The sequence below is a fragment of the Stegostoma tigrinum genome, chromosome 1 (assembly GCF_030684315.1).
Source record: "Stegostoma tigrinum isolate sSteTig4 chromosome 1, sSteTig4.hap1, whole genome shotgun sequence".
Taxonomy (NCBI): domain Eukaryota; kingdom Metazoa; phylum Chordata; class Chondrichthyes; order Orectolobiformes; family Stegostomatidae; genus Stegostoma; species Stegostoma tigrinum.
The window spans coordinates 158499605-158526066 of record NC_081354.1 but is presented as its reverse complement, the minus strand read 5'-3'; the positions used below and the strand labels follow the sequence as shown (position 1 = coordinate 158526066).

Sequence of the window (26462 nt, the reverse complement as noted above, 5' to 3'; positions counted from 1 at the left end):
CTGTGGAGGAGATAACAGAGTTAATGTTTCGGGTCTGGTGACCCTTCCTCAGAACTCATACTGACCATTTCATCTTCCAGTTTAAGATGTAGGACTTCATCACCATCTTTGTAATCCTTGGTGATTTCTGCTGATTTCCAAACATCCTCTGGATCAGGGATCCAAATTTTCGTATACTGCAAATAAAATGCAAGAAGATTAGTGTACAGAAAGCATCAAATTACAGGGCATACTTTCAAGGCCACACCATAGGAACCAGTATGATCTTACATTAATACACAAGAATCACGGTAACTGCTTGCAGTGCTAAAGACGATCCATCCTTGGAACATCTAGACAAAACGCCCCTTGGGAGAGAGTCCCGACAGTGTGAAAACAGGCCATTTGGCCCAACAAGTCCACACCGACCCTCTGAAGGGCATCACAACACAGACTCATCCCCCACCCAATATTTACCATGGCTAGTACATCTAACCTGTATGTAACTAACCTAAACTTGCACATCTTTGGACTCTGAGGGGGAAACTGAAGCACCTGGAGGAAACCCATGCAGACATGGGGAGAACGTGCAAACTCCACACAGGCAGTCACCAGAGGGTGGATTCGAACCCAGGTCCCCGGCACAATGAAGCAGCAGTGCTCACCACTGAGCCACATGATCAGTCAGCCACTTGGTTTTTGTTTCAATGCTTATCAATTGATTTTTAAGAGAATATATTGTTAGAGGAACCTTCTGTTGATGGGCAACAGTTCACATTAAGCCAGTATCTTTGTACTATGGGTGGTCTGTGGGAACAGTGTACCACTAGCTAAAGCCATTTTCTCCTTATCAAAGCAATCACCAGATCAAGGAGTTTCAGGTAAGGGTGTCTCCAGGGAAAAGAGGGCTGGTAGAATATACAAGCTATGTACCTGATGGTTTGGAATGTGTGTTAATTTCATCACCTCTGTTCTTGGCAATAAAAATAATTGGAAAAGTTTCAGAAAAAATTACAAGTAATATACTGACTTGATGTGAAGAGGAAGCAAGAAGCTCACCTTTACTAATTCCAGGTTGTTATTCTTTTATGTTTCTTGGATATAGTATCATTTATTAGTGGTATATATGGAATGTGGAAATTAAAACAAATAAGATGTAAATGATGTATTGTACAGTAAAAATCAATAAGAAAATGCTGAATCAGAACAGAGATTGAAAACTTTCGTAACTCACTGACCCACCAAATAGGTTCTTTTCCATTTTCAATCTTGATGCTTTGCAATAATTTCCTTTCAGTTTCTGAAATCAAAATGTGCTAAAGCTAGACGTTTTACACCCATTTATTTAATTCAGAAAAAAAGCCCAAATTTAGCTATGACAATGAATACTGAAAGTGTCTCGCTTTCTCCAACTTATGTTGAGATAAATGCGAGGTGATGCATTTTGGAAGGTCGAATTTGAAAGCTAGGTACAGGATTAAGGATAGGATTCTTGGCAGCGTGGAGGAACAGAGGGATCTTGGTGTGCAGATACATAGATCCCTTAAAATGGCCACCCAAGTGGACAGGGTTGTTAAGAAAGCATATGGTGTTTTGGCTTTCATTAACAGGGGGATCGAGTTTAAGAGTCGTGAGATCTTGTTGCAGCTCTATAAAACTTTGGTTAGACCGCACTTGGAATACTGCGTCCAGTTCTGGGCGCCCTATTATAGGAAAGATGTGGATGCTTTGGAGAGGGTTCAGAGGAGGTTTACCAGGATGCTGCCTGGACTGGAGGGCTTATCTTATGAAGAGAGGTTGACTGAGCTCGGTCTCTTTTCAGTGGAGAAAAGGAGGAGGAGAGGGGACCTAATTGAGGTATACAAGATAATGAGAGGCATAGATAGAGTTGATAGCCAGAGACTATTTCCCAGGGCAGAAATGGCTAGCACGAGGGGTCATAGTTTTAAGCTGGTTGGTGGAAAGTATAGAGGGGATGTCAGAGGCAGGTTCTTTACGCAGAGAGTTGTGAGAGCATGGAATGCGTTGCCAGCAGCAGTTGTGGAAGCAAGGTCATTGGGGTCATTTAAGAGACTGCTGGACATGTATATGGTCACAGAAATTTGAGGGTGCATACATGAGGATCAATGGTCGGCACAACATTGTGGGCTGAAGGGCCTGTTCTGTACTGTTCTATGTTCTATGTTCTATGTTCTATGTTCTATGTTCTATGTTCTATGTTCTATGTTCTATGTTCTATGTTCTATGTTCTATGTTCTATGTTCTATGTTCTATAAATGTATGTTCCTGTATATAATTCCTTCAGAAGATGGCTTTGCCCAGAGCCCATGTACGGTTACTGATACATAATGAAATAATTGCAGGCAAGACCTACTAATACTGCCTGTCAATCCCCAAGGTACATTATTTCCATGTTGTTGTCTTGTATGATAAGAAAAATGTCATTAACATTGAAGAGCCTAATCACCCCATGTAATTTTTAAAAATGATAAAAGCCCATGAAAATGTTGATTGATTTAATCAATTTTTCCAAGTGCCTAGTCCACTGTTCTCCAAGGAAAGAGATTTTTCTCTAATGCAGCTATTCTGATGATGTCACAAGCCTCAAAAGCCATAGATTAAACAAAAAGGTCCTGACATTCTGAAGGATAGTTTTCCAATCAAGTTGTGGTGATCTGTGAAGATGTTGAGTTTAAGACAGAAAAAGAAACTTTCTTGATCCTATCAAAATTCCTATGCACTTTTAATTACGAGCCTGTAACACACCTCCCCCCCACCCCACCTCAGATGGGGAAATGTTTCATAATGTCAGATAAAACAACTTTCTCAGTTATACACTAAAGCACATTAGATGACCAGCAACATGCAAAATTCAAATTGAGCCCAACGCTGCTGGGTCTTAGTGTGCAAATCTCCAAATTCTAAAGCATACAAGGTCATTACCAAACCTGACAGAAGTAGGCATTTTTAGGAATTACAAATGCTTGCTCAATTCTTTGGGTCAACCAATATTGTAGGAATATAGTACAGAGAAATTCCTTTCCCTTGTATGGATTTGTATCTGTATTGTGTCAGAACAGATATGATTACCTGCCAAAATATATCCTGAATATATCCAACATATGTTCAAGGATTTCAGATGCGTGGTGAAAGTAAACTCTGCAAGGCCACATCATAAATTTCAATGCTAATGAATTAAACAGGGGTAGAAGAGAATCAGTTGTCCATTAAATACTGTGTATACATGGAATGCAATGTATTTGGCCACATCATAGGCTTTGGCTAATATTTAATATCGCAGTTCTCATTTTATTTTGCACAAATATCATATGGACAGTAGGGCATGGAGATAGGGGTGCTAAGAGTGTGGGCAGGGTGGGTACAACTGGAAGAAATCACACCTTTTACTTTAAAAGGTCCAATTTAGCAGGTTATGGGTATTAATGACCATCCAGTACCTTGCCAAGAAACAAACAAATGTAAACCTCCAGGCAGAGAGTCTTGGGCGGCAAGTTATTCACACCAGACAGGGGCAGGAACTGACATCCTCGCCATGCCCCACCCAAAAAAACAGAACAGACATTTCCCCCCAACCCCAACCCCTGCCCCAATTAAATCAGGTGATGTACCCCACCCCCCCGTCCCATGACCTGACACCAAGCATCACAATCCAGTCAGATCCTGCCTCACCTTTACCAATACATACACAAACTCTGCAGCAAGTGAATGTGTAAAAGTCTGAAATTTCTGTTGTGAGGTTGATTTCTACCCAAACCAGTAGATGCACTGACCCCAAGCCACTTGCTGTCAGTCACATCAGCAGAGAGTGGAATAAAGTGTAATCAATTTCAAATACAATACCCCAATAAAATCAAGCTGATGTTTCAACATTAAACTGTAAATAAAGTCTTTCTCAAAATGTTCATATAAGACATAATTCACCCCTTCCATAATCAGACAAGTTGTGGCCAACCACTGTTTTTACTTTGGTGTAAAAGAGAACTGCAGCGCACCATTTGTGTTATGTGCCATTACACTGAAGTGTTACCGCTATGAACCTCGGGTTAGTGCCTGACATGTTTCACAAATGCAACGATCATTTGTAAAAATTCCATTCTGGAACTTAAAAGTCATCAATGCTGTGACCCTGACAAAAAAAAAATCCATTAAAGGAAGGAGTAGGCAGCAAAATAATACCATGGCTTGAAACTTGTTTTTGCTTGAATATTTATTCTTGGAAATATAAATCCTCTGTGGATGGTTTAGTGACTACATTGGAGTAAATACTTTGTCCTCTGCCCCACCCGTTTGTACAGATTCTTTGCACTATTGATACAACTACAGCAGTAATGGATTTGGTTCTCAAATACTGGATTGCAAAACAAATAATTTGCATAATCTGCATTTTGAACAATCATTGCATTCTACACAAGAGAAACCGAGGACAGCTGGGAATGTCATTCAGCCCATCCAGCTATTTAATTAGATCATGGCCAGTCTGTGTTTCAATTTACTAACTAATTCACTTGAGATCAGCCATTACGAGACTTAAGGTGTGCAGAAGCCAAATCCAGTGAACTGGAAGATAGATCATTGAACAGCTCTGTTCCAGTACCTTAACAAGTGGCCAATGTATGTTTCACATAATATACAGTGTGTAGACTGTATATTATACAGTTAATAATAATGGTTGATCATTTCCACACCCAAATCTGCATATTATTTCTGCAACTTCCTTCACTTGTCCCCTGGAATTCATAAATTGAAGGGCAGTGCCATGATTCTTCAGTCAACCAAACGACTAATATTCACAGTAGAGTTGAAATGGAATGCTGACAAGCAGTTTCATCAAAGAGTTACCAGACAAAAAAGACTGTTGCTAATTTCAGCGATCGGCCATCTGGATAGTTAACAAGAACCAAAGTTTAAAGCACAGAAAGTAGCTATTTGCTCATCATGTCTTACAATCAAGAAGGGAGGTTTGCACAGTCTCTCCAATCTCGCTATTACAGAGGTCAAAATAGATATTGTGTTGGATCCAGTTGCAGATATACAGAAAGCTGGCCATATTCGACTTGGAATGAACAGAACAACCAGATTTTGTTTAAAGTAAACTCAAAAGAATTTTTTTAAAATTACACAAAACTAATTCCACACATTCATTGAATAAGTTAACAGTTTGTAATACAAAAATATTAAGTGTTTAGTGACACACACACACACACACACAGTGGGAGAAAACCAAAGCAGATTGCGACCAACAGATATACTTCGGGAAAACATTTTTGGCTAAAATTGTTAGTTCTCAGAAGGCAAAACAGAGAAAGTGTGCAATGTTCAGAAGGCCTTTGATCTGGGTTTTGGCACGCACAGGCAGGTGACCAAGCACATACAGTCATCTCCTAGGTCTTGACAAATGCAACTTCCTGAAAAATTACCTAGATCTCTTCCCGACACTCTTCAGGAGCAGAAACACTGTTCAAGCAAACGACTAGCTTCGTTGCAGTCAAAACCTAGTCATGAAATCTTTTGCACTGTCAACAGTGCAGAGCTGGAGGAATGCAACAGCTCAGGCAGCAGAGGAGCAGGGAAATCAATGTTTCAGTTTACTCCCTTCATTCGGGCTGGGAAAGTGGGGAGCGAGCTGGGAAATAAATAGAGGGAGGAGGGGCAGAGCTGGGCTAGTAGGTGGGATAGTGGTAGGGAGTAGTGGGGATTGCTAAGTGGGAAGGGTGGAGCCAAAAGGCGAGCAAAGAGGTGGACAGGTTGCGTCAGGTCAAGCAGTCGGGGATGAGGCCTGGGCTGGGGAGATTTTGAAACTGGTGAATTTTATGTTGAGAACATTGGGCTGTAGGCTCCAGAGGCAGAATATGAGGTGTTGCTCCTCCAGTTTACAGGTGATGTCATTGTGACACTGGAGGCGGCCCAAGATGGACATGTCACCCAGACAGTCAGGGGTGAGGGGGTGCGGTGGTGGAAGAGAGGGAGAAAAAGAGTTAACAGTTAAAACAGTTGGCAACCAGAAGGGTGTTGTTGATTACAGCATAGAGTGCAGATGCTCCAAGAATTGGTCATTGAGTCTGTGCTTGGTCTCATCAAAATGTAGGGGAGGCCACACCTGGAGCAATGGATACACTCGGCCAGGTTTGAGGATGCGCAGGTAAATCCCTGTTGGATTTGGAAACATTGTCTGGGGCCTTGAATGGAGGTGGGCGAGGGGCGTAGGGGCATGTGTATCACCTCCTGCAATTGCAGGGAAAGGTGTAGGGGGTGCTGGGGATAGAGTGAGAGTGACAGTGGAGTGGACGAGGAAGTCATTGGTACCAAACGAAAAGCAGGTAAGGGTGGGGATGGAAATATGTCTTTGGTTGTGGGGTTGGATTGCAGGTGGCAGAAATGGCGGAGGATGCTGCACTGGATGGGGAGGTTGATGGAGTGGTATGAGAGGACCGGATTTTTGGAACATCTCATGCTCCACCCACTGGCCTCAACATAGAAATCACCAGTTTCCAAAATCTCTCCACCCCCCAAACCTCATCCCATGCCCAACTCTCCCTCTCATCCCCACCATCTTGACCTGACAACCTGTCCACCCCACACTTCGCACTGACCAATCCCCACTATCCCCTATCACCATTCCACCGACCTTCCACCTGCCCTATGCCTCCTCCCTCTATTTCCAGCTCCCTTCCCCCTCCTCAGTCCTGAAGGATGTAAACACAAAACGTCAACTTTCCTGATGCTGCCTGGTCTGCTGTGTTCCTCCAGCTCCGCACTGCGTTAACACTGACTCCTGCATCTGCGGTTCTTGCTATCTCAAGAGAGTGACTGAAAACTATTTTGCACTGGACTCCAGTCAGAACTAAGAACATAAAAAATAGTTGACCCAACAGGGAGGCTTTTAGTCTGAACCTGTGCACTGTGTAAAAACTCAAAGAAGTGTGAAAAAGCCCATGAGCATTAGAAGAACACTCACTTGATTCGCCCCTTAAATTGAGACTGTCCCAACATAACGTACACCAACTATAATGCACAGCAGAACCCAACAAACAAGTCAAATTGAACTGAAAGGGCGTAGTTTCCAAAAAAAAGTGCCATATTAAAAAAAGTGCTTTAATGTTCCTCCCATCAATTTTAAAAATGAAAAGCCAGATACCTCCACAGAAGTTGAAATAAATCAATTTCTCAATAATCTTTCAAAAGTCAAACACTCAAGAAATTAAATATAAAGGCTTCATTACACAAGTCCTTACTCACTGTCTGAATGCAAGAACTAGTTGCAGGGGAAGGCAATTCAGTCTCTCAAACGTTGCGATAGGACAGTGGCTGATCTCATCTCAGCCTCAACTCCACTTCTCTGCCAGCTCACTGTGACTCTTCAATCCACTAAAAATCTGTTTCTCCTCAAATTTACTCAATGCCCCAGCACCCACCATGTTTTGGGGCAACAAATTCCACAGATTCACGACCCATTGAGAAGTAATTTCTCCTCATTTCTGTTTTAAATCTGTTGCTGATACATTGCTGACTGCCCCACAAGAGGAAACATCCTCACTACTTCTACTGTCAATCCGATTTAGCATCTTATATATCTCAATTAGACCTCCCCTAATTCTTCTAAACTTGAGTGTACAGGCTTAAATTGCTCACTTCTCTAGATATGACAAATCCCTCATCTCTGCAATCGATTTAGTGAACCTCAACTGAACCTCTTCCAATACAACTATGTCCCTCCTCAAGGGGACCAAAACCGTGAGCAATACTCCAGGTGTAGTTTACTAGTGCCTTGGACAGTTGAAACAACACTGGTCTATTTTCATATTTAACCCTTTAGAAATTAAAGCCAAAATTCCATTTGCCTTCCTTATTACTCGTTTTCTGCAATTCATGCACAAGACATCAGATCCTTCTGCACTGAAGTTGCATTCCATTTCGATAATAAATTGCCTCTGTTCCTCTGAGCAAAATGGATCATTTCTAACTTATTCACATTAAATTCCATCTGCCAAATTCTGGTCCATTCGCCTAAACTATCCATATCCACTTAAAATTTCTTATTTCTTTATTGGAAAAAAGATACCCACCTATTTTAGCATCATTTATGAACTTGGCTCTAGTACCTTCTATCCCCACTACAATCTATATCAAAAACTTGGAAAAAATAGTTGGAGTCAGAGAACCAAATCCTATGGGACCCGACTTGCGACATTTTGCCTATCAGAAGAAGATTCATTCATCCCAAACCTCTGCTTTCTGTTGGTTAGCCATCTTTGTGCGAACATGAAAGATTTTCGCTCTTCCCTTACCAACAGTCCCAAAATCAAATGTCCCAGTCAAGATCAAACCCCCCACAGATTGTTTTAAGACTGATTATCAATGGCTCAGCACTACACTTGGGAGTGCCCTTCTCAACTGGGTGAACTATTTCTATCCAAATTCGCAAGGCACTTCCAAAATTATAGCCATGGAATGTAGTCTTTCAGCTCACAGGTGGCAGGCCTGGAAGTGGGATGGCAATTTTGTTCAGTGCTGTTTTTGCTAGACACTGAGCAATCTAAGTTTGTCCAACCTCCCAACAGCTAATGCACCCTCAAAGCCTCCATGTTCTTCCTATGGTTTGGCAAACAGAACTGCACACAGTACTCCAAATGTGGCTCAACTAAAGTTTATACAACTGCACATGACTTGCCGATTTTTATACTCAATGCTCCGACCAATGAAGGTCAGCATGCCACATGCCTTTTTTAAAAAAAAAACTCACTTTTATCCACTCATGTTGCCATTTTCAGGGAACTATGGATTTGCACCCAAAGATCCCTCTGTATATGTCTGCTTCTAAAGGGTCCTATTATTTACTGTATTCTTTCCTTTTGCATTTGACCTCCAAAATGCATTGCCTCAAACTTGTCTGGATTAAATGCCATCTGCTATTTCTCCACTCAAACTTTTCAACTGAACTATGGCCTAATGTATCCTTTGACAACTTTTTTCACTATACACAACTCCAATTTTTGTTGGAATGCTAAACTTACATTGGACCACCTACGTTTTCATCCAAATCATTTGATATATATCAAAGCACTGATCCCTGCAGAACACCAATTGGTCACAAACCACCAGTCTTCCAGAAAAGCAGCCCTCTGTTTTCTATGACCTAGCAAATTGCATCCAACTTACTATGGATCCCATGTGACTTAAGCTTCAGGGCCAGCCTACCGCATAGGACCTTCTTAAATGCTTTAAGAAAGTCCACACAGACAACATCCATTACTGTATCCTCAATAATGTTTGTCAATTCCTCAAAAATCTCTATCAAATTTGAGACCAAAACCCTCCACACAAAGCCATGGTCATCATCACTAGTAAGCCCATTATTTTCTGTGTGAGTAAATCCTGTCACTGTGAATATGCTTCAGTACTTTCTCAACCACTGACCTAAGGTCATCAGCCTATAAATTCCTGGATTGTCCCTGATGTCAATAACAAGAAAAAAAGAACATTGGCTATTTTCCATGCTTTTGGGACCTCACTTGTGCCTAAAGGAGATACAAAAATCTGTGTCAAGGTCCCAGCAATCTCCTCCCTTGCCTTCCTCAGTATCTTGAGATCGATCCCTTAGGCATTGAGGACTTATTTACCCGGAAAATATTAAATGCACAAGCACCCCCAGGTCCCTTTTCTTCCCTGTCAACGCTCTGGAATTGTCACGATAAGTCTGCATTGGCTGAAAGCATAGGGAAAAGCAAAGTGCGTCTCACATTTCTAAAATAAATTCAATCCACCATTTGCCTATTCTGCTTGTCTAGTTTCATCCTGTTGCAGACAGTTCACAACCTAAATTACAGTTCCAAGTTTGGTCAGAAAAAAATTTGGAAATATTACCCAAGATCAGAGTCATTTATATAGCAGAAAATGCAATAGTTCTGACACTGACCTTGGGGCACACCACAGTCCTCCATTCTCAAATGTCTACTCTCTAGCCCTTAAACCAATTGCACATCACTACTTCTATCCCATAAGATAGATTTGTTAACAGAACTGGGGCTTATTTCAGCGCTTGACACTAGGATGCTCAATCCAGTGATTAAAAGACACTAAAGCAGCAAGTGAAAGTCTTATATTTAGAAACTAAAGGCGTGCCTAAACTGTGAGTAATCCGAAGCAGTCTCATGCAGCTTTGTTGCCTCCTACATAGGAACAATGGAGTCAGCTGTCTGCTTTTTCCAATGCCTAATTTATGACATCATTATATGTTAGGCAACTCCTATCACTCGATCTAGGTGCTGCCCAATTCAATCATAAGCCTGCAGCTTGCAGCCAATAATTGTTCAGATCATCCCTTCACAAACTCTGGGTGAAGGGGTGGTGTTCACAGCCCAAGTCCAAAAACATGTCAATCTGTGTCAGTTCTGAGGAATGAGTATGCCATTTATGAAAATACTACTAGATTTTACTTTTATTTCCAAGTCTATTTCTATCCATGGTTTGGCTAGTTTAGTTGAATAGGAAGGAATAACACAGTTTTTCTTAACTTGTTGCCAAGTGGAACCAAAATCTAGATCGGCAAATCTGTTGGTTAGTTGATACAGCTAGACTTTATATTTTGCGAGTCAGCTCACTGACGCATTCCAATATTAAAAGTGAGCCTAAGATAATTAAATCTGGGGAATTTTATGGGTGTGGAAGTAACCGGAGCGAAAGTCACTCAATTTGTTTAGTAATTAGTTATGATTAACAAATGCCTGGCTTTATGGTCTCAACCAACTCAGGCAATGGGAATACTATGCAAGAAAAAGCAGGCTGTAACACGTAGGGTATTGACATTTCCAAACTGCTGTAACTGTGGCAAAATGCAAGCCCAACTCCAAAACAACTTTGTAGAAAAAGTACTCCAAGCCTTGAGATAGCACTTAGCAGTCTCCGATCTAGTTGAAGTTTGCCTCATGTAGTCAATTAGTTCATGAGGTATTTTGAACAGTTCGCACTGGAAGTTAAACAACTTCCTTTTCAGTCAGGCATCCCTTACAATATTTATCTTAAAATGGAGAAAGGGTATAAAACAGACCATCTTTCCATTTCTGGAGACCAATGCCTTGTTGGAAGAAAGATAATAAAATGTGAGGCTGGATGAACACAGCAGGCCCAGCAGCATCTCAGGAGCACAAAAGCTGACGTTTCGGGCCTAGACCCTTCTTCAGAGAGGGGGATGGGGTGAGGGTTCTGGAATAAATAGGGAGAGAGGGGGAGGCGGACCAAAGATGGAGAGAAAAGAAGATAGGTGGAGAGGAGAGTATAGGTTGGGGGGGGGGGGGGGGGGGGGGGGGGGAAATAGGTCAGTCCAGGGAAGACGGACAGGTCAAGGAGGTGGGATGAGGTTAGTAGGTACGAAATGGAGGTGTGGCTTGGGGTGGGAGGAAGGGATGGATGAGAGGAAGAACAGGTTAGGGAGGCAGAGACAGGTTGGACTGGTTTTGGGATGCAGTGGGGGGAGGGGACAAACTGGGCTGGTTTAGGGATGCGGTGGGGGAAGGGGAGATTTTTAAGCTGGTGAAGTCCGCATTGATGCCATTGGGGTGCAGGGTTCCCAAGCAGAATATATGAGTTGCTGTTCCAGCAACCTTCAGGTGGCATCATTGTGGCACTGCAGGAGGCCCATGATGGACATGTCATCTAAAGAATGGGCAGGGGAGTGGAAATGATTTGCGACTGGGAGGTGCAATTGCTTATTGCGAACCGAGCGGAGGTGTTCTGCAAAGCGGTCCCCAAGACTCCGCTTGGTATCCCCAATGTAGAGGAAGCCACACCGGGAACAATGGATGCAGTATACCACATTGGCAGATGTGCAGGCGAACCTCTGCTTAATATGGAAAGTCATCTTGGGGCCTGGGACAGGCCTCTTCCCCCACCGCATCCCTAAACCAACCCAGTTCGTCCCCTCCCCCCACTGCACCACACAACCAGCCCAGCTCTTCCCCTCCATCCACTGCATCCCAAAACCAGTCCAGCCTGTCTCTGCCTCCCTAACCTGTTCTTCCTCTCACCCATCCCTTCCTCCCACCCCAAGCCGCACCTCCATCTCCTACCTACTAACCTCATCCCACCTCCTTGACCTGTCCGTCTTCCCTGGACTGACCTATCCCCTCCCTACCTCCCCACCTATACTCTCCTCTCCACCTACGGTCCGCCTTGCCCTCTCTCCCTATTTATTCCAGAACCCTCACCCCATCCCCCTCTCTGATGAAGGGTCTAGGCCCGAAACGTCAGCTTTTGTGCTCCTGAGATGCTGCTGGGCCTGCTGTGTTCATCCAGCCTCACATTTTATTATCTTGGATTCTCCAGCATCTGCAGTTCCCATTATCACTGATACATCCTTGTTGGAAGAAAGTTTGGCAACTATAATGTTTTCCAAAGCAAAATTGATCTGTTTGACAAAACAAATCTCACTTAAAACACTCCACACAGATATCAACTAATGTGTACTGTGGCACTTAAATGGATCACTGCTCAATACACATTTCCACAAACCTCAAATACTCCACTAATTATTTCCCAAAATGACTATGTAATTTTTTACTATTGCAGCAAAGAGATTTGCAGTTAGGTGGAGACAAGGTGTAGGATCAAAAGCTGGCAAACCAATATTTGGAAAGGAATACCAGCCAGGAACAAGTTTAACAAATGAATAAAGTCAATCAAAATTACATTTCATATTTTATACTGAAAAAAATAAAAAAGGTGCAAATAAAAAGAACCAAAAATTGCAATACCTTAGCTAAAAGTGATATGTATTTCGGCAGATTCCGCTTAAGTAATATTTAAACAAGAAATGACCCTTGCACAATTCAATCAAATCAACAAAGGTTAGCCAACACTCAAAAGAGGGGTAAAGTAGAATGTCAACTAAATTTTGGGAGTACTCACTGAGTACTGGTGTTGAGTAACTAGAATATGAAAACATATTTCTCTCACACACACACACACACACACACACACACACACACACACCTGCAATATATTAAACTTTGAAAAATATTTCGGCTGTTTAGAAGCATAATAAAAGAAAACGACACCAAGTCAAAAGATATACAAGGAGGACGGATACAGTCAGAGTAATACAGCATGGCAACAGGCTCTTTGGCCCAAACTGGTCCATGCTGACCAAGGTGTCCACTCAGCTAGTTAAAGATTGAGCAATATTTTGCTCAAAGATCTATGTTTAACGGAAGATCCTGACCAAGAGTAGTACAGTATTGAAAATCACCAAGGTTCACCAGATAGCACCTTTTAAACCCTGAACTATGAACTTATAGAAGGACAAAAGGCAGCATGTCCCTGGGAACACCACTACCTGCAAGATCCCTTCCAAGCCACGCTCCATCCTGATATGGAAATATATCAAAGCTCCTTCAATCTCACCTGGGTCAAAAATCGTGGAACACGATCAGCATTATAGGAGTACTCAAATTGCCTGCAACAGTTCAACAAAGGGGCAACTAGGGATAGCCACATTCCATACATGAAAAAAATTTAAATCTTATTATTTCTTATAAACAAACATTTGTCTGTTAAGTAGCTGCAAAGGCAGGTAATCCTTTAATAGTCTCTTTAAGCTCTCAAACTGTGAACTCAGAAGCTCTTTTTGAGATAACTGTAGTTTTTGAAACTTCAACTTAAATGATCAACTTAACCCTTGGGTAAAGTCAACAAACAACGAACTGATACAGAAGCTCAGCCTTCCAATATATTTAAAGTTGAGATTGATTTGATTACCAGTGTCATGAAGATGCATGGGTATAGCATGAAACAAAGCTTTTAACAAAGTGTTTGATCCCGACAATTGTGTTAAATGGAGGAACAGGCTCAACAGTAACTTGTTCCCACATTTTTACTTATATCTGGCGGCCTTTGAACCAACATAGTCCAGGAAACTTCTCTTCAATCATGGGGGCAAGAAATAGGGCTGTCAATAAATTTAAAATGAAGATTTGAAAACCTCAGATAAAGATTCAACAGAATTTTCATCTCCTTCATCGATTCACACTCCAATACTGTGGTTTCAAATTGGGCAGCAGCCCAAATGAGCGCGTGAACTCAACTCAACTTTCTGATGGCCCCTCTGAGTTTGCGTTTCCTTAATCACACCCGTTCCCTTCCCCTGGTAGCAAAACAAAAACAGATCTGTCAAAATGGAGGCAGAACTTGTGTATTCTGATTGAAATCACCATTTCAAGATCTATATATCCCTAGTTCTGACACATAGGACATTTTACAAGAATACAATTTCAAGAAGGAAACCATACTACATGAGAGAACAGTGCTGATCAATTTGCAAGTCAACTCTTGATTGGTAGACATATTGTAAGTGAGAACACACCATAATCTTAAATTGGCTATCAGAAAATTACCAATTGTAGAATTACATCTAATTTTAGACTAAGTGATAATGGGAACTGCAGATGCTGGAGAATCCAAGATAATGAAATGTGAGGCAGGATGAACACAGCAGGCCCAGCAGCATCTCAGGAGCACAAAAGCTGACGTTTCGGGCCTAGGCTCTGATGAAGGGTCTAGGCCCGAAACGTCAGCTTTTGTGCTCCTGAGATGCTGCTGGGCCTGCTGTGTTCATCCAGCCTCACATTTCATTAATTTTAGACTAACATTGTTTTACAAGTGCCAGTTGGTCAAGTAAGGTCAGTGCCTTGCATGCTGTGACCAACTGAAGGGATATGCTGTTTGATACAATCTCCTAGTACAGTCTACACACCTGGAATCTCACACAACCTTACTCGTGTAAGGTGTTAGACAGAACTCACAATATAGTGTCTAACATTAGATCTAATTCTGCAGTTGGACAACATTTTGATAGTTAGCCCTGAATGTGTAAGGAATTATACTGACAACAAATTTAGGATTGTCAGCCAGGATTTCCGTGTAGTGCACTTTCTTGTTCTGCCTATATACGCATGTTCTTGTTCTTTCCAGACAAAGAAAATCACCAGTTAACAATTTAAGTTTCTGATTGGTGCTTGATCCTGCAAGCTTCTTTGCTGGGTGAGAACAGGAGTTATGCAGTCACCACACTTAATGCAGAGAGTGTTAAATCTCAGTCATTACTTCAAGTGAATGGGAAATGCTGGAGCTTTATTAGGTTAGTAAAGAACTAATGAAAGGAGATCTCATCTGTGATAGACTCAGCTAGGAATTCTTCAATCACAACACAGTGGAAAGTGAGTATTAAGACACTAAGACATAGGAGCAGAAACTAGGCTATTCGGCCCATTGAGTCTGTTCCACCATTCAATCATGGCTGATCAGTTCCTCAACCCCATTCTCCTGCTTTCTCCCCGAAAACCTTAGGCTGAGAGGTGGCAATTGGAGTTTAATGCAGACGAGCGAGAGGTGATGCACTTTGGTAGGAGTAACCGGAAGGCAAAGTACAGGGCTAATGGTAAGATTCTTAGTAGTGTACATGAGCAGAGACGTCTCTGTGTCCATGTACACAGATCCTTGAAAGTTGCCACCCAGGTTGACAGGGTTGTTAAGAAGGCATACAGTGTTTTAGCTTTTATTAATAGAGGGAGAGAGTTCCGGAACAAGAGGTTATGCTGCAGCTGTACAAAACTCTGGTGCAGTCACACTTGGAGTATTGTGTACAGTTCTGGTCACCACATTATAAGTAGGATGTGGAAGCTTTGGAAAGGATTCAAAGGAGATTTACTCGGATGTTGCCTGGTATGGAGGGAAGGTCTTACGAGGAAAGGCTGAGGGACTTGAGGTTGTTTTCATGAGAGAGAAGAAGGTTGAGAGGTGACTTAATTCAAACATATAAAATAATCAGAGGGTTAGATAGGGTGGATAGGGAGAGCCTTTTTCCTAGGATGGTGACGGCGAGCACGAAGGGGCATAGCTTTAAATTGAGGGGTGAAAGATATAGGGCAGATGTCAGAGGTAGTTTCTTTACCCAGAGAGTAGTAAGGGAATGGAACGCTTTGCCTGCAATGGTAGTAGGTTCGCCAACTTTAGGTACATTTAAGTCGTCATTGGATTAGCATATGGACGTACATGGAATAGTGTAGGTTAGATGGGCTTGAGATCGGTATGACAGGTCGGCACAACATCAAGGGCCGAAGGGCCTGTACTGCACTGTAATGTTCTACGTTCTATGTTCTTGATTATCAAGAACCTATCTCAGTCTTAGATGTACTCAATGACCTGGCCTCCACAGCCTTCTGTGGCAGTGAATTTCATACATCCACCACTCTCTGGCTGAAGACGTTTGTTCTCATCTCCAATCTAAAAAGTCTTCCCTTTACTCTAAGGCTGTGCCCTCGGGTCCTAATCTCACTTACTAACGGAAGCATCTTCCCAACATTCAATTCGTCCAGGCCATTCAACAGTTTGTTATATCCCCCTCATCCTTCTAAACTCCAATGAGTATAGACCCAGAGTCCTCAAACATTCCTCATATGTTAAGCTTTCCATTCCTGGGACCATTCTCGTGAACCTCCTCTGAACTTGCTCCAGGGCCAGGGCATCCTTCCTGAGATATCAGGCCCAAAACTGCACACAATACTCCAAATGTGGTCTGACCAGAGCCTTCTAAAGCATCAGCAGTGCATCCCTGCTTTTATATTCAAGTCCTCGCAAAATAAATGCCAACTTTGCATTTGACTTCCTGACTACTGACTCAACCTTCAAGTTTACCTTCAGAGAATCCTTGACTACAACTCCCAAGCCTCTTTGCACTTCAGGCTTCTGAATTTTCTACCCATTTAGAAAATATTCGATGCTTTTATTCTTCTTACCAAAGTGCAGGACCTCACACTTACCCACATTTGTACTCCAGCTGCCACTTCTTTGGCTACTCTCCTAACCTGTCCAAATCCTTCTGCAGCCTCCCTGCCTCCTCAATACTGCCTGCTCCCCCAGCTATCTTTTCATCATCTGCAAACTTAGCCAGAATGCCCACAGTTCCTTCAGCTAGATCATTAAATGTATGAAGTGGAAAGCTGTGGTCCCAACACGGACCCCTGCGGAACATTACTTGTCACCGGCTGCTATCCTGAGCAAGACCCCTTGATCCCCACTCTCTGCTTTCTGCCAGACAGCCAATCTTATATCCATGCTAGCACCTTGCCTCTAACACCACGAGGCCTTATCTTACTCAACAGCATCCTGTGCGGCACTTTGTCAAAGGACTTTTGGAAATCCAGGTAGAATACATCCATTGGTTCTCATTGCTCTATCTTGCTCGTTACTTCCTCAAAGAATTCTAGCAGATTTGTAAGGCAAGACCTCCCCTTGATGAAACCATGCTGACTTTGCCCTCTTTTACTATACACTTCCAAATATTCAGAAATCTCATCCTTCACACTGGACTCCAAAATCTTGCCCATGACCAGAGTTAGGCGAATTGGCCTGTAATTTTCTGTTTTTTGCCTTACTCCTTTTTTAAACAGGGGTGACAAGTTAGTGTTTTTCCTGTCCTTTGGGACCCTCCCTGATTCTAGCGATTCCAGAAAAATCACCAATGCTTCCACTAGCTCTTCAGCTATCTCTATTGTTTCACTTTGCATTTCTTTGTTTTTATGTCTCCGCAGGCAAAGTAGTTGAGCAGAAATTCTGGCACATCAGTGTGTACTGAAGAGCTTGATATTGGTAGAATCTATTTGGGTACCAGCAAAAAGCATTGTTTGCTTTAGGCTGTTATGGTGACTCAGGGTGGGGTCGAAGTACTTGAATAGCTCGACTAATTGAACGAGTTATTCAACCTCATTATGTCAGAACTAATTAGAAAAAAGGTTGTTTACTGTAATTGTCATCTTTGGACTTCACCAGAAGGATCCCTTTAGTCAATAATGATTAACACATCCTCCTTCCACAATGTTAGCAATGTAGAACAACATGAATACCAAATAAAGAGCCAAGATTCATCCAATATTACGTAAATTGTTTAATTATTCCATTCTACAGTGTGTTTTGTAAATTAATGCTTCTCAAAGATAGATTCCCTTCCTTGTGGGCCACGATTGGACCCAAGTCATCATCGGGCCCTAATGGTGCGTGACTCTCACTGCCAGTCCTCTTGAGCCACCCCAAGTAATCACATCATTTCGCTGCATGTGAATGCCAGCGATGAGTAATTCATTTCGCCACAGATGAAGTTAATACCAAGTATGGCCTTGTTCTGACCCAGTCAGAAGAGACTAAAAGAAATAAGAGCACAATGTATAAGTGTGATTGGAAATATTTGCTTTTTGAGAGGTTGACGACAAAATAGTTGCAATAAGTTTTTTTTTAAATTCATTCACTGGCTAAGGGAGTCACTGGTTGTCCAGCATGTATTGCCCTTATCCCATGAGGGAATTTAAAAAACAACGGCTCTGCCTCTGTACAAGTTTCTGCGCTACAAACTGGAGACATTCCAGAGGCGGTTCTTTGAGCTGTGGGCAGTTAAGAGTCAACCATAATGCTGTAGGTCCAGAGTCACGTGTAGACCACACCAGGTAAAGACAACAGCTTCCCTCGCTAAAGTACAGTAGTAAACCAAATTAGTGGGGTTTTCTTCCCAATTATCGACAATGGTTTCATGATGATCATTAGACTCTGAATTTAACTTTTAAAATCTGGAATTAACACTCCACTATCTGCCATGTTGGGATTTAGAATCAGTTCTCTAGAACATTATCTGATTCTCTGGATTAATAATTTACTGATAATACCACTAGGCCATTGCCTCCCCCCAAAAAATAGCCCATTTCCTGTATTGTAACTTGTATTTAATATCAGCACTCTCACTTATCCAGCTATCAGGCACAACATGGCAATTTTGGCACTGAAAATAGATGAAATTAATCAATTTAGCAAAGACAAGGAACGTGACAAAGGACTTACTTCATCATGTGAAGGACCGACCCAGTATTATATAAACCAGCTAAACTAAAGTACATGTTACCGCCCGAGATAACCAAGGTGAGGAGCTGGATGAACACAGCAGGCCAAGCAGCATCAGAGGAGCAGAAAGGCTGACGTTTCAGGCCGAGACCCTTCTTCAGAAATGGAGAAGGGTAAGGGGGTCCTGAAATAAACAGGGAGCAGGGTGGGGGGGGGGGGGCAAATAGAAGGTGGATAGAGGAGAAGATAGGTGGAGAGGAGACAGACAGGTCAAAGAAGCAGGGATGGCGAGCAGTTTCAAGGCCAGAGATTACAAGAGAGTTGCAGTGGGATAGAGATCCATTGAGGTTTGTCTGGAGGGAGGAGGGTAACTTCAAGGTAGACATCCTTAGAAGAGGCTTCGCAGTGGGATTAAAATTGTATCAGAGATAGTAGGAACTGCAGATGCTGCAGAATCTGAGATAACAAGGTGCATCCAGCTCTACATCTTGTTCTCTCAGATTCTCCAGCATCTGCAGTTCCTACTACCTCTGATAGATATTATTGGCCTCCTAATTGAGGGAGGCAGAAGCCAACTGCAATATCTTTCACTGGAGATGAGCAGATATCAATTATAAAACAGACAACAGAAGCATACGTTAGAATTACAGATTCCCAGAAATTAATGAAAACCCCAAGTCCATAACACCATGAAACGTACAAGTAGGATCATGGCTGAACTGATAATCCCTAACTCCACTTTCCTGCCTTTTCCCTTTGTTTCCAATACTGATCGGAAATTGATTTCAGCCTTAAAAATACTTTGTGAGCCAGTCTCAATAGCCCTCGGAGGTAAAGAATTCCACAGGTTCGCTAACCTCGGAGACAAAATTCCTTCTCATTGTGGTCTTAAAATATGCCATACCTCACTCACATTTTGCTGTCTGGTCCCACACGGGGAAATAATCTCTCCACATCTACTGCACCATGCCACATAAGAATTTTGTTTGTTTCAATAAAATCCCTTGTATTCATTGGCATTTAGGAGTACTTTTTCAACCTCCTTAACTTCTTCTCAAAAGAAATTCCCTTAAGACCCAGTGAACCTTCTCTGGGCTACCTCCAACTGATCATGTATAAACTTATAGAGAGGCAGGTGAATTTGTTTTTTTAAAAAAAAGTCATTTGTGGGAATGTGGGTGTCTCTGGCTAAGCCAGTATTCATTGCCCGTCCCTAACTGCCCAGAGTCAACCAACTGTTGCAGGTCTGGAGTCACAGGAAGGCCAGTCCAAGTAAAGAGGGCAATTACCATCCCTAACATTAGTGAACCAGATGCTTCTTCTCCCCCTGACAATCGATATCAGTTTCCTGGTCACTACTAGACCCTTAATTCCAGATTCTTTATTGAATTCAAATTCCATCGTCTGGCATGCTGGGATTTGAAACAAAATCCAAAGAACATGAGCTGAGTTTCTGGATTAACAGTCTAACAATAAAACCACTAGGCCATTGCCTCCCCATTGACTAGTGTTTTTTTTTAAATTTAGAGCAAAACTTCATCTTGAAGTGAAATCCAGCTTGAACTTTTAAAATTGGCATTCTGGGTGGAGGATCAATACCTATGTGCAGAATAGCACAAAAGATTGAAATAAATAATGGAAAAAGTGAGTTCACTCAGTAACAGAAAATATATAATGTTAATTATGGGTTTTTTTTAAAAAGAAGTTTACAGATATCAGACAGAAGAAACAACTGAAGGAGATAAGAAAACAATTTATGTATTTGCAATTTGTAGTATACAAGGGGTTAAGTCATGAGCGACTCACCATGTTAGAGATGACAAATAGACAAACAGATTAAACAATATCCTACACCATAATATCAATAGCACACCAGGGTCCACACTCATCCATCCTTTATCCCTTCCCCTTTCACATCAAAAACATTCTAATTTGTCATTTTTGCAAACAGAAACAGTACTACCACCTGCACAATTATAAATTTATCCTTCAAGGGTCTCCATATTATGTTGAACTCAGGAATGTTAAAGCTCAGAACATAGGCATAATTACTTGCAGTTCATTATCAAATGTTGGTCCAGTGAGCATTTTACTAAGAGATGCCAGCTGGTTTTCCTAATTAATCCATTTTTTTTTGATATGGCCATTTTCACAGCGCTACAACCATAAACAGTTCTATGCTATTTGCACTGTTAGTCATTCACGGAAGAATGCCCTGTTCACAATGGGAAACAGGGGTCAACACCTCCACCCAACCAGCCTCAATTTCATTAAACACACATTCCAAAATCCAGCATCTACTTTGCCATGACTAAGCTGACACCAGCAACCAACATTAACCAGGCCTTCATAAGAGAATGATTCTTTGATGCCACTTCAGTGCCCTGTTATCAACAGGAGTCTCAACTGATTGTGAGCAGGAGAGATGTCAAACAATTCTTAGAAAATTTACCCCGAAAATTAACTCAATTCTTACAAAAGAATCAAATACAGTTATGATCCTACACAACATTAATACAGGGCAAGTTAAATCCCAGATTGAAATCTGGCTTAATAGGTTTATTTAATTTTTTTTTTAAATGGTCTTTCATTGAGAGAAAGAAAAAATGCAATGCTGCATATTGAAATGTAAGTGATTCACAAACCTTATATCAAAATACCTGCACCAATATTTTCTGGTAGAAAAGGAGGAGGGTAGATGACCACTTCGAAGAAAAATGTAAAATTACTGAGAGATTTGGCTTCAAGTCCAGTTCAGACAATGGGTGAAGAACTATTGTTGCATGAACTTTAAGGAATTTTAGCAACAAAACAACGTCAATAGGATAAAAGCAATCTCTATTCTCCGGAGGTTAAACTCATTTTCCCCACATCCGTTAACTCCTCTCTCCAAACACAATATAGGTAAAGTGATGGAACTGTCATTGACAATGCTAACAAATAGCACTTGCAAAAAAAAAAGGAATAATTTGCTCACTAATGGCCATGGCGAAACTCAAACTGGGTAATCAACTTACGGACTCATTACAACCTTTGTCCCTACGTGGACAGAGGAGCTGAACTCTGGAGGAAAAATGAGAGACATTGCCATTCACATCAGCAGCTCTAGCAAAACTAAAGACAATGCTCTTCCCTGACTCCAATCTCCATTGGCTGGACTCATACCCAATACAAAAAGATTGTTGCGGTTACTGGAGGTTCATCACCTCAATCGAAGAACATTACATGGAACATAGGACATAGAACATTACAGCACAGAACACGCTCTTCGACCCTTGATGTTGCATCAACCTGTGAACTCATCTAAGCCCATCCCCCTACACTATCCCATCATCATCCATAATATGCTTATCCAAGGACTGTTTAAATGCCCCTAATGTGGCTGAGTTAACTACATTGGCAGGCAGGGCGTTCCATGCCCTTACCACTCTGAGTAAACAGCCTGCCTCTGACATCTGTCTTAAATCTATCACCCCTCAATTTGTAGCTATGCCCCCTCGTACAAGCTGACATCATCCTCAGAAAAAGACTCACTCTCACTGTCCACCCTATCTAATCCTCTGATATCTTGTATGTCTCTATTAAATCCCCTCTTACTTCAGGGTTTCTTCTCATTAGTAGCCTGGGCCTAAACATCTTCAGCTGCTTCAATGGCCTTCCCGCCATCAGAAGTGTGAATATTTGCTAATCATTCAGCCAAGATTTGTGACTTCATAACGAAGCAGACAGTATCCACATGCAGCAAGGTCTAGACACTATCCAGGCTTGAGGCAATAAATGACAAGAACTATCCACACCATAAAAGTGCAAGACAATGGCTGCTTCCCTAAGAGAGAATTCTAACCATCATCCCTTGATGTTCTAGGCATTACAATCATTGAATTGCACTTTGTTGAAGTTGGTTGACTCGCCGAGTTGGTTTGCTGTTCCGCAGACATTTCATTACCGTACTTGGTAACATCCTCAGTGCAGCCTCTGATGAAGCATTGGTGTTTTCTCTGGCCTGGCTTTTAAAATCTGGGATTACCTCACTTCTGGGTTTCCTCTGGAGTGGAATGTATATGGGGTTGAGTTCAATGTGTTTATTAAGAGCATGCTTTGTGGAGTGCCATCCTTCCAGGCATTCTCGTACCTGTCTCTGCCTAGCCTGTCCCAGGATCTTGGTGTTGTCCCAGTCAAAGTGGCTGTTCTCCTTGTCCATGTGGATTGAGATGAGTGAGTACTGGTCGTGCCTTTTTGTAACAAGTTGGCGTTCGTGTCCTTTTGTTGTTAGTTTCCTTCCTGTTTGTCCGATGTAGCGTTTCTCACAGTCTCTGCAGGGGATCCTGTAGATGACATTGGTCCTGTCCATGGCGGGCAGTGGGTCTTTAGTTCGGGTGAGCACTTGTCATAGGGTTGTTGTGGGCTTTGGTGTCACTGATGCCCAGCAGTCGAAGAAGTCTTGTGGTGAGTTCTAAAGTAATGGGCAGGACCAATATCATCTACAGGATCCCCTGCAGAGACTGCAAGAAACACTACATAAGACAACCAGGAAGAAGGAAACTAACAACAAAAGTACATGAACACCAACTGGCTACAAAAAGGCACGACCAATAACTCACCCATCTCAATCCACATGGACAAGGAGAACCATGACTTTGACAGGGACAACACCAAGATCCTGGGACAGGCGAGGCAGAGACAAGCATGAGAATTCCTGGAAGCATGGCACTCCATGAAGCAGGCTATTAATAAACACATTGAACTCAGCCCCATATACATTCCACTACGGACAAAACCCAGAGGTGAAGTAATCCATCACAACAGACCCCAGATTTTACAAGCCCGGCGGGAAAACACACCAATGCTTCAGAGGCTGCACTGAGGATGTTACCCAGCAAGGTAATGAAACGTCTGTGGAACAACAAACCAGCTCAGGAAGCCAACCAACCTCAACACCCACAACCAGAGCTACAGTTCTACTCCAAAACCTTAGAGGATTGCACTTTGTTGGAGTCTTTATGTATTTAATCTTTATCAAAATTCATGACTCATGTTACCACATGAAATTCCATCTACCAATTTTTGCATACAACAAATGAACGATCAAGGTGGGTAATGCAATATAGGCCCCTGTTTCAACAGGATTGGTGTATAAGAGGAAGTCTTACTGCAACTGTACAGGTTGCTACTGAGACCACATCTGGAGTACTGGGAGCAGTTCTTAATCCCCTAATTTAAGGAACAATATCATTTCATTGGAGGCAGTGCAGAGACATTTCACTAGGATGATCCCTGGTATGGAGGGGTTGTCTTGATGAACAAAAGGTTGGGAGTCCACTCACTGGAATTTATTTGAATGAGAGGTGATCTGATTCAAAGACATCGGATTGTTAAGGGGCTTGTTAAGGGTAAATACTAAGATGATGTTTCCCCTCATGGGAAAATCCTGGACCAGAGGGCACAATCACAGAATAAAAGGGATGCCAATTTAAGACTGAGATGAAGGTTAAAGCCCTTGGAACTCCTTTTCACAGAAAGCTGTGGGGGCAGGCCCACAGAATCACAAAATTTCCACTAAGCTAAAAGCAGGTCATTTGGCCCTTTGAGTCTACACTGTCCTTTCAAACAGCACCCAAACTAGACCCACATCCCTACCTTATCCCTGTAAGCCCGCATTTCCGATGGCTAATCCACCAAACCTGCACATCCCTGGACACTATGGGCAATTTAGCGTGGCCAATCCACCTATCCTGTAAATCTTTGGACTGTGGGAGGAAACCAGAGCATTCAGAGGAAACCCATGCAGACATGGGAAGAACGTGCAAACTCTACATAGACTGTCGCCCGAAGGTGGAAATGAAACTGGGTCCTTTGCCACTGTGAGAGCCACCATGTACGTATTAAAGGCAGATATTGACTGTTTCTTGTTCAGTAAGGGAATCGGGGGTTATGACAAAAGGGCAGGAAAGTGGACGTAAGGTACTTCAGATCATCCACGATGCTATCAAACTATGGACTGGGCTCAAAAGCAATGAAGGGTCGGTGTATAAAATTCAGCACTCTCACTAACAGCAATCAGCATTTCTCTTAAATGTGCAATAATTGCACATAACAAATAGAATAAAATGAAGACAGAGCAAGAGTTCTCAGCACCAGTATGGAACAATTGTATTCCCTTTCCTAAGTAATAGGATTCCAGAAGAGTAGCATTGGAGGGAAGAGAGAGGTAATGAACTGCAATGAAGGAGAAAGGTAAAGCGTGGGAGCAGGACTGGGGAGAAACATTTAGGAAGGAGAATCTGAAACTTGAGAGAAAAAGTGGAAAGATGACACAGAGGAATGGTCAGACAATAGGGTAAAAAAAAGGGAATAATATACCAACTGGGGCCACGGTAGGATAATGACTGCTGATGTGGAGTTGTGGCAGGAAAGGGCAGGATGATAAAGTGTACCAACTTCAATAAAGAGTGGGGATAAAACACAGTGATAACAAGGTGTAGAGCTGGATGAATACAGTAGGCCAAGCAGCATCAGAGGAGCAGGATTGACAGTTTGACTTCAGGTGTTTGGGATGGTGATTTAACTGTCAGAAGGCACTGGAACAATTGATGGACAAAAAAGCGTGGAATTTAACATTTGCAACTGGGAAGGTAGGGAGCACGGTGGAGGGGTTATCAAATGGCTAAGTAGTAGCAAGCATCATCAATTCTGATGGGTGCTGAAGATGACCATTCAGGTAATTAAGTGCCACACATGGCCCTTCCTGCAACAAAGGACAGAAATCCAATTGGTCAGCACCATCCATTAGTTACCCAGGATCAAGAAACAGCGCAGTTAAAAAGGTGGGCTAGGTGCAGCAAGTGAAGGGATTTTGTACACATAGCTAATGACAAGTACATTGAACACAAGGAACTCCCATCTCTATAACCCCAGAAATCTGCAAACAAACCCAACAAAATTTTGTTGAAAAATTGGTCTCTGTTTTGAAAATATCCAGCTTACCAAGCCTGGTGCAATGCCAATTGAAAAGGTTGTCAGTTGTAGGCTTTTTTTTTGAAAAAGTTAAATGCTGAAACCAACTCAACGTTAGCTTAAAGCTAACAATCGGCTTTTGCTGACTTTCTAAGTCAGAACACGTGAAACTGTATACAATCCTGAACATTACCATATCTCTCAAAACTTGCGGTTATTTGGGATTTTAAAAAAAAATTGTCTGTTAGATCTGTCAGCTGTTTGATCGGACTATGCAGATCTAATCTCATTGCCTCATCCCCTCTATAACCTTTGCTTTGTCTGCTTTGAATACTTTGAATCTAATTTTCCCCGTGGCGAGTCATTCCATGTTTGAACAAACTTCTGAGATTTCTCCTAATATCGTTACAAAATATTTAGTGGCAATTTTAAATGGATACCTCCTCACTGCATACTTACTATTGAAAAAAGTACTAGCTTCCATTTGCCATTAAACAAGGTCTCAACTAGCACAGGTAGGGAAAACATCTTATGGAAAATGCTGCTCTGAACCAACTATTACAAAAACAGTTAGTGATCATACGTATTTACGTACAGTTTAGGTCACTCTGTGTTATAGGAAAGACAGTCAAACT

General features: G+C 42.0%; 1 protein-coding gene across 2 annotated transcripts in view; it reads right to left on the bottom strand.

Annotated features, from left to right (window-relative positions):
- The window catches only part of myo5b (myosin VB), a 270346-nt gene that overhangs the window by 193569 nt on the left and 50315 nt on the right, over positions 1-26462 (bottom strand). For both annotated transcript variants that reach the window (XM_048526919.2, XM_048526929.2), the window contains exon 2: positions 66-176. In XM_048526919.2, the coding sequence (XP_048382876.2) occupies positions 66-176 (111 nt within the window). The remainder of the gene's footprint in view (positions 1-65; positions 177-26462) is intronic.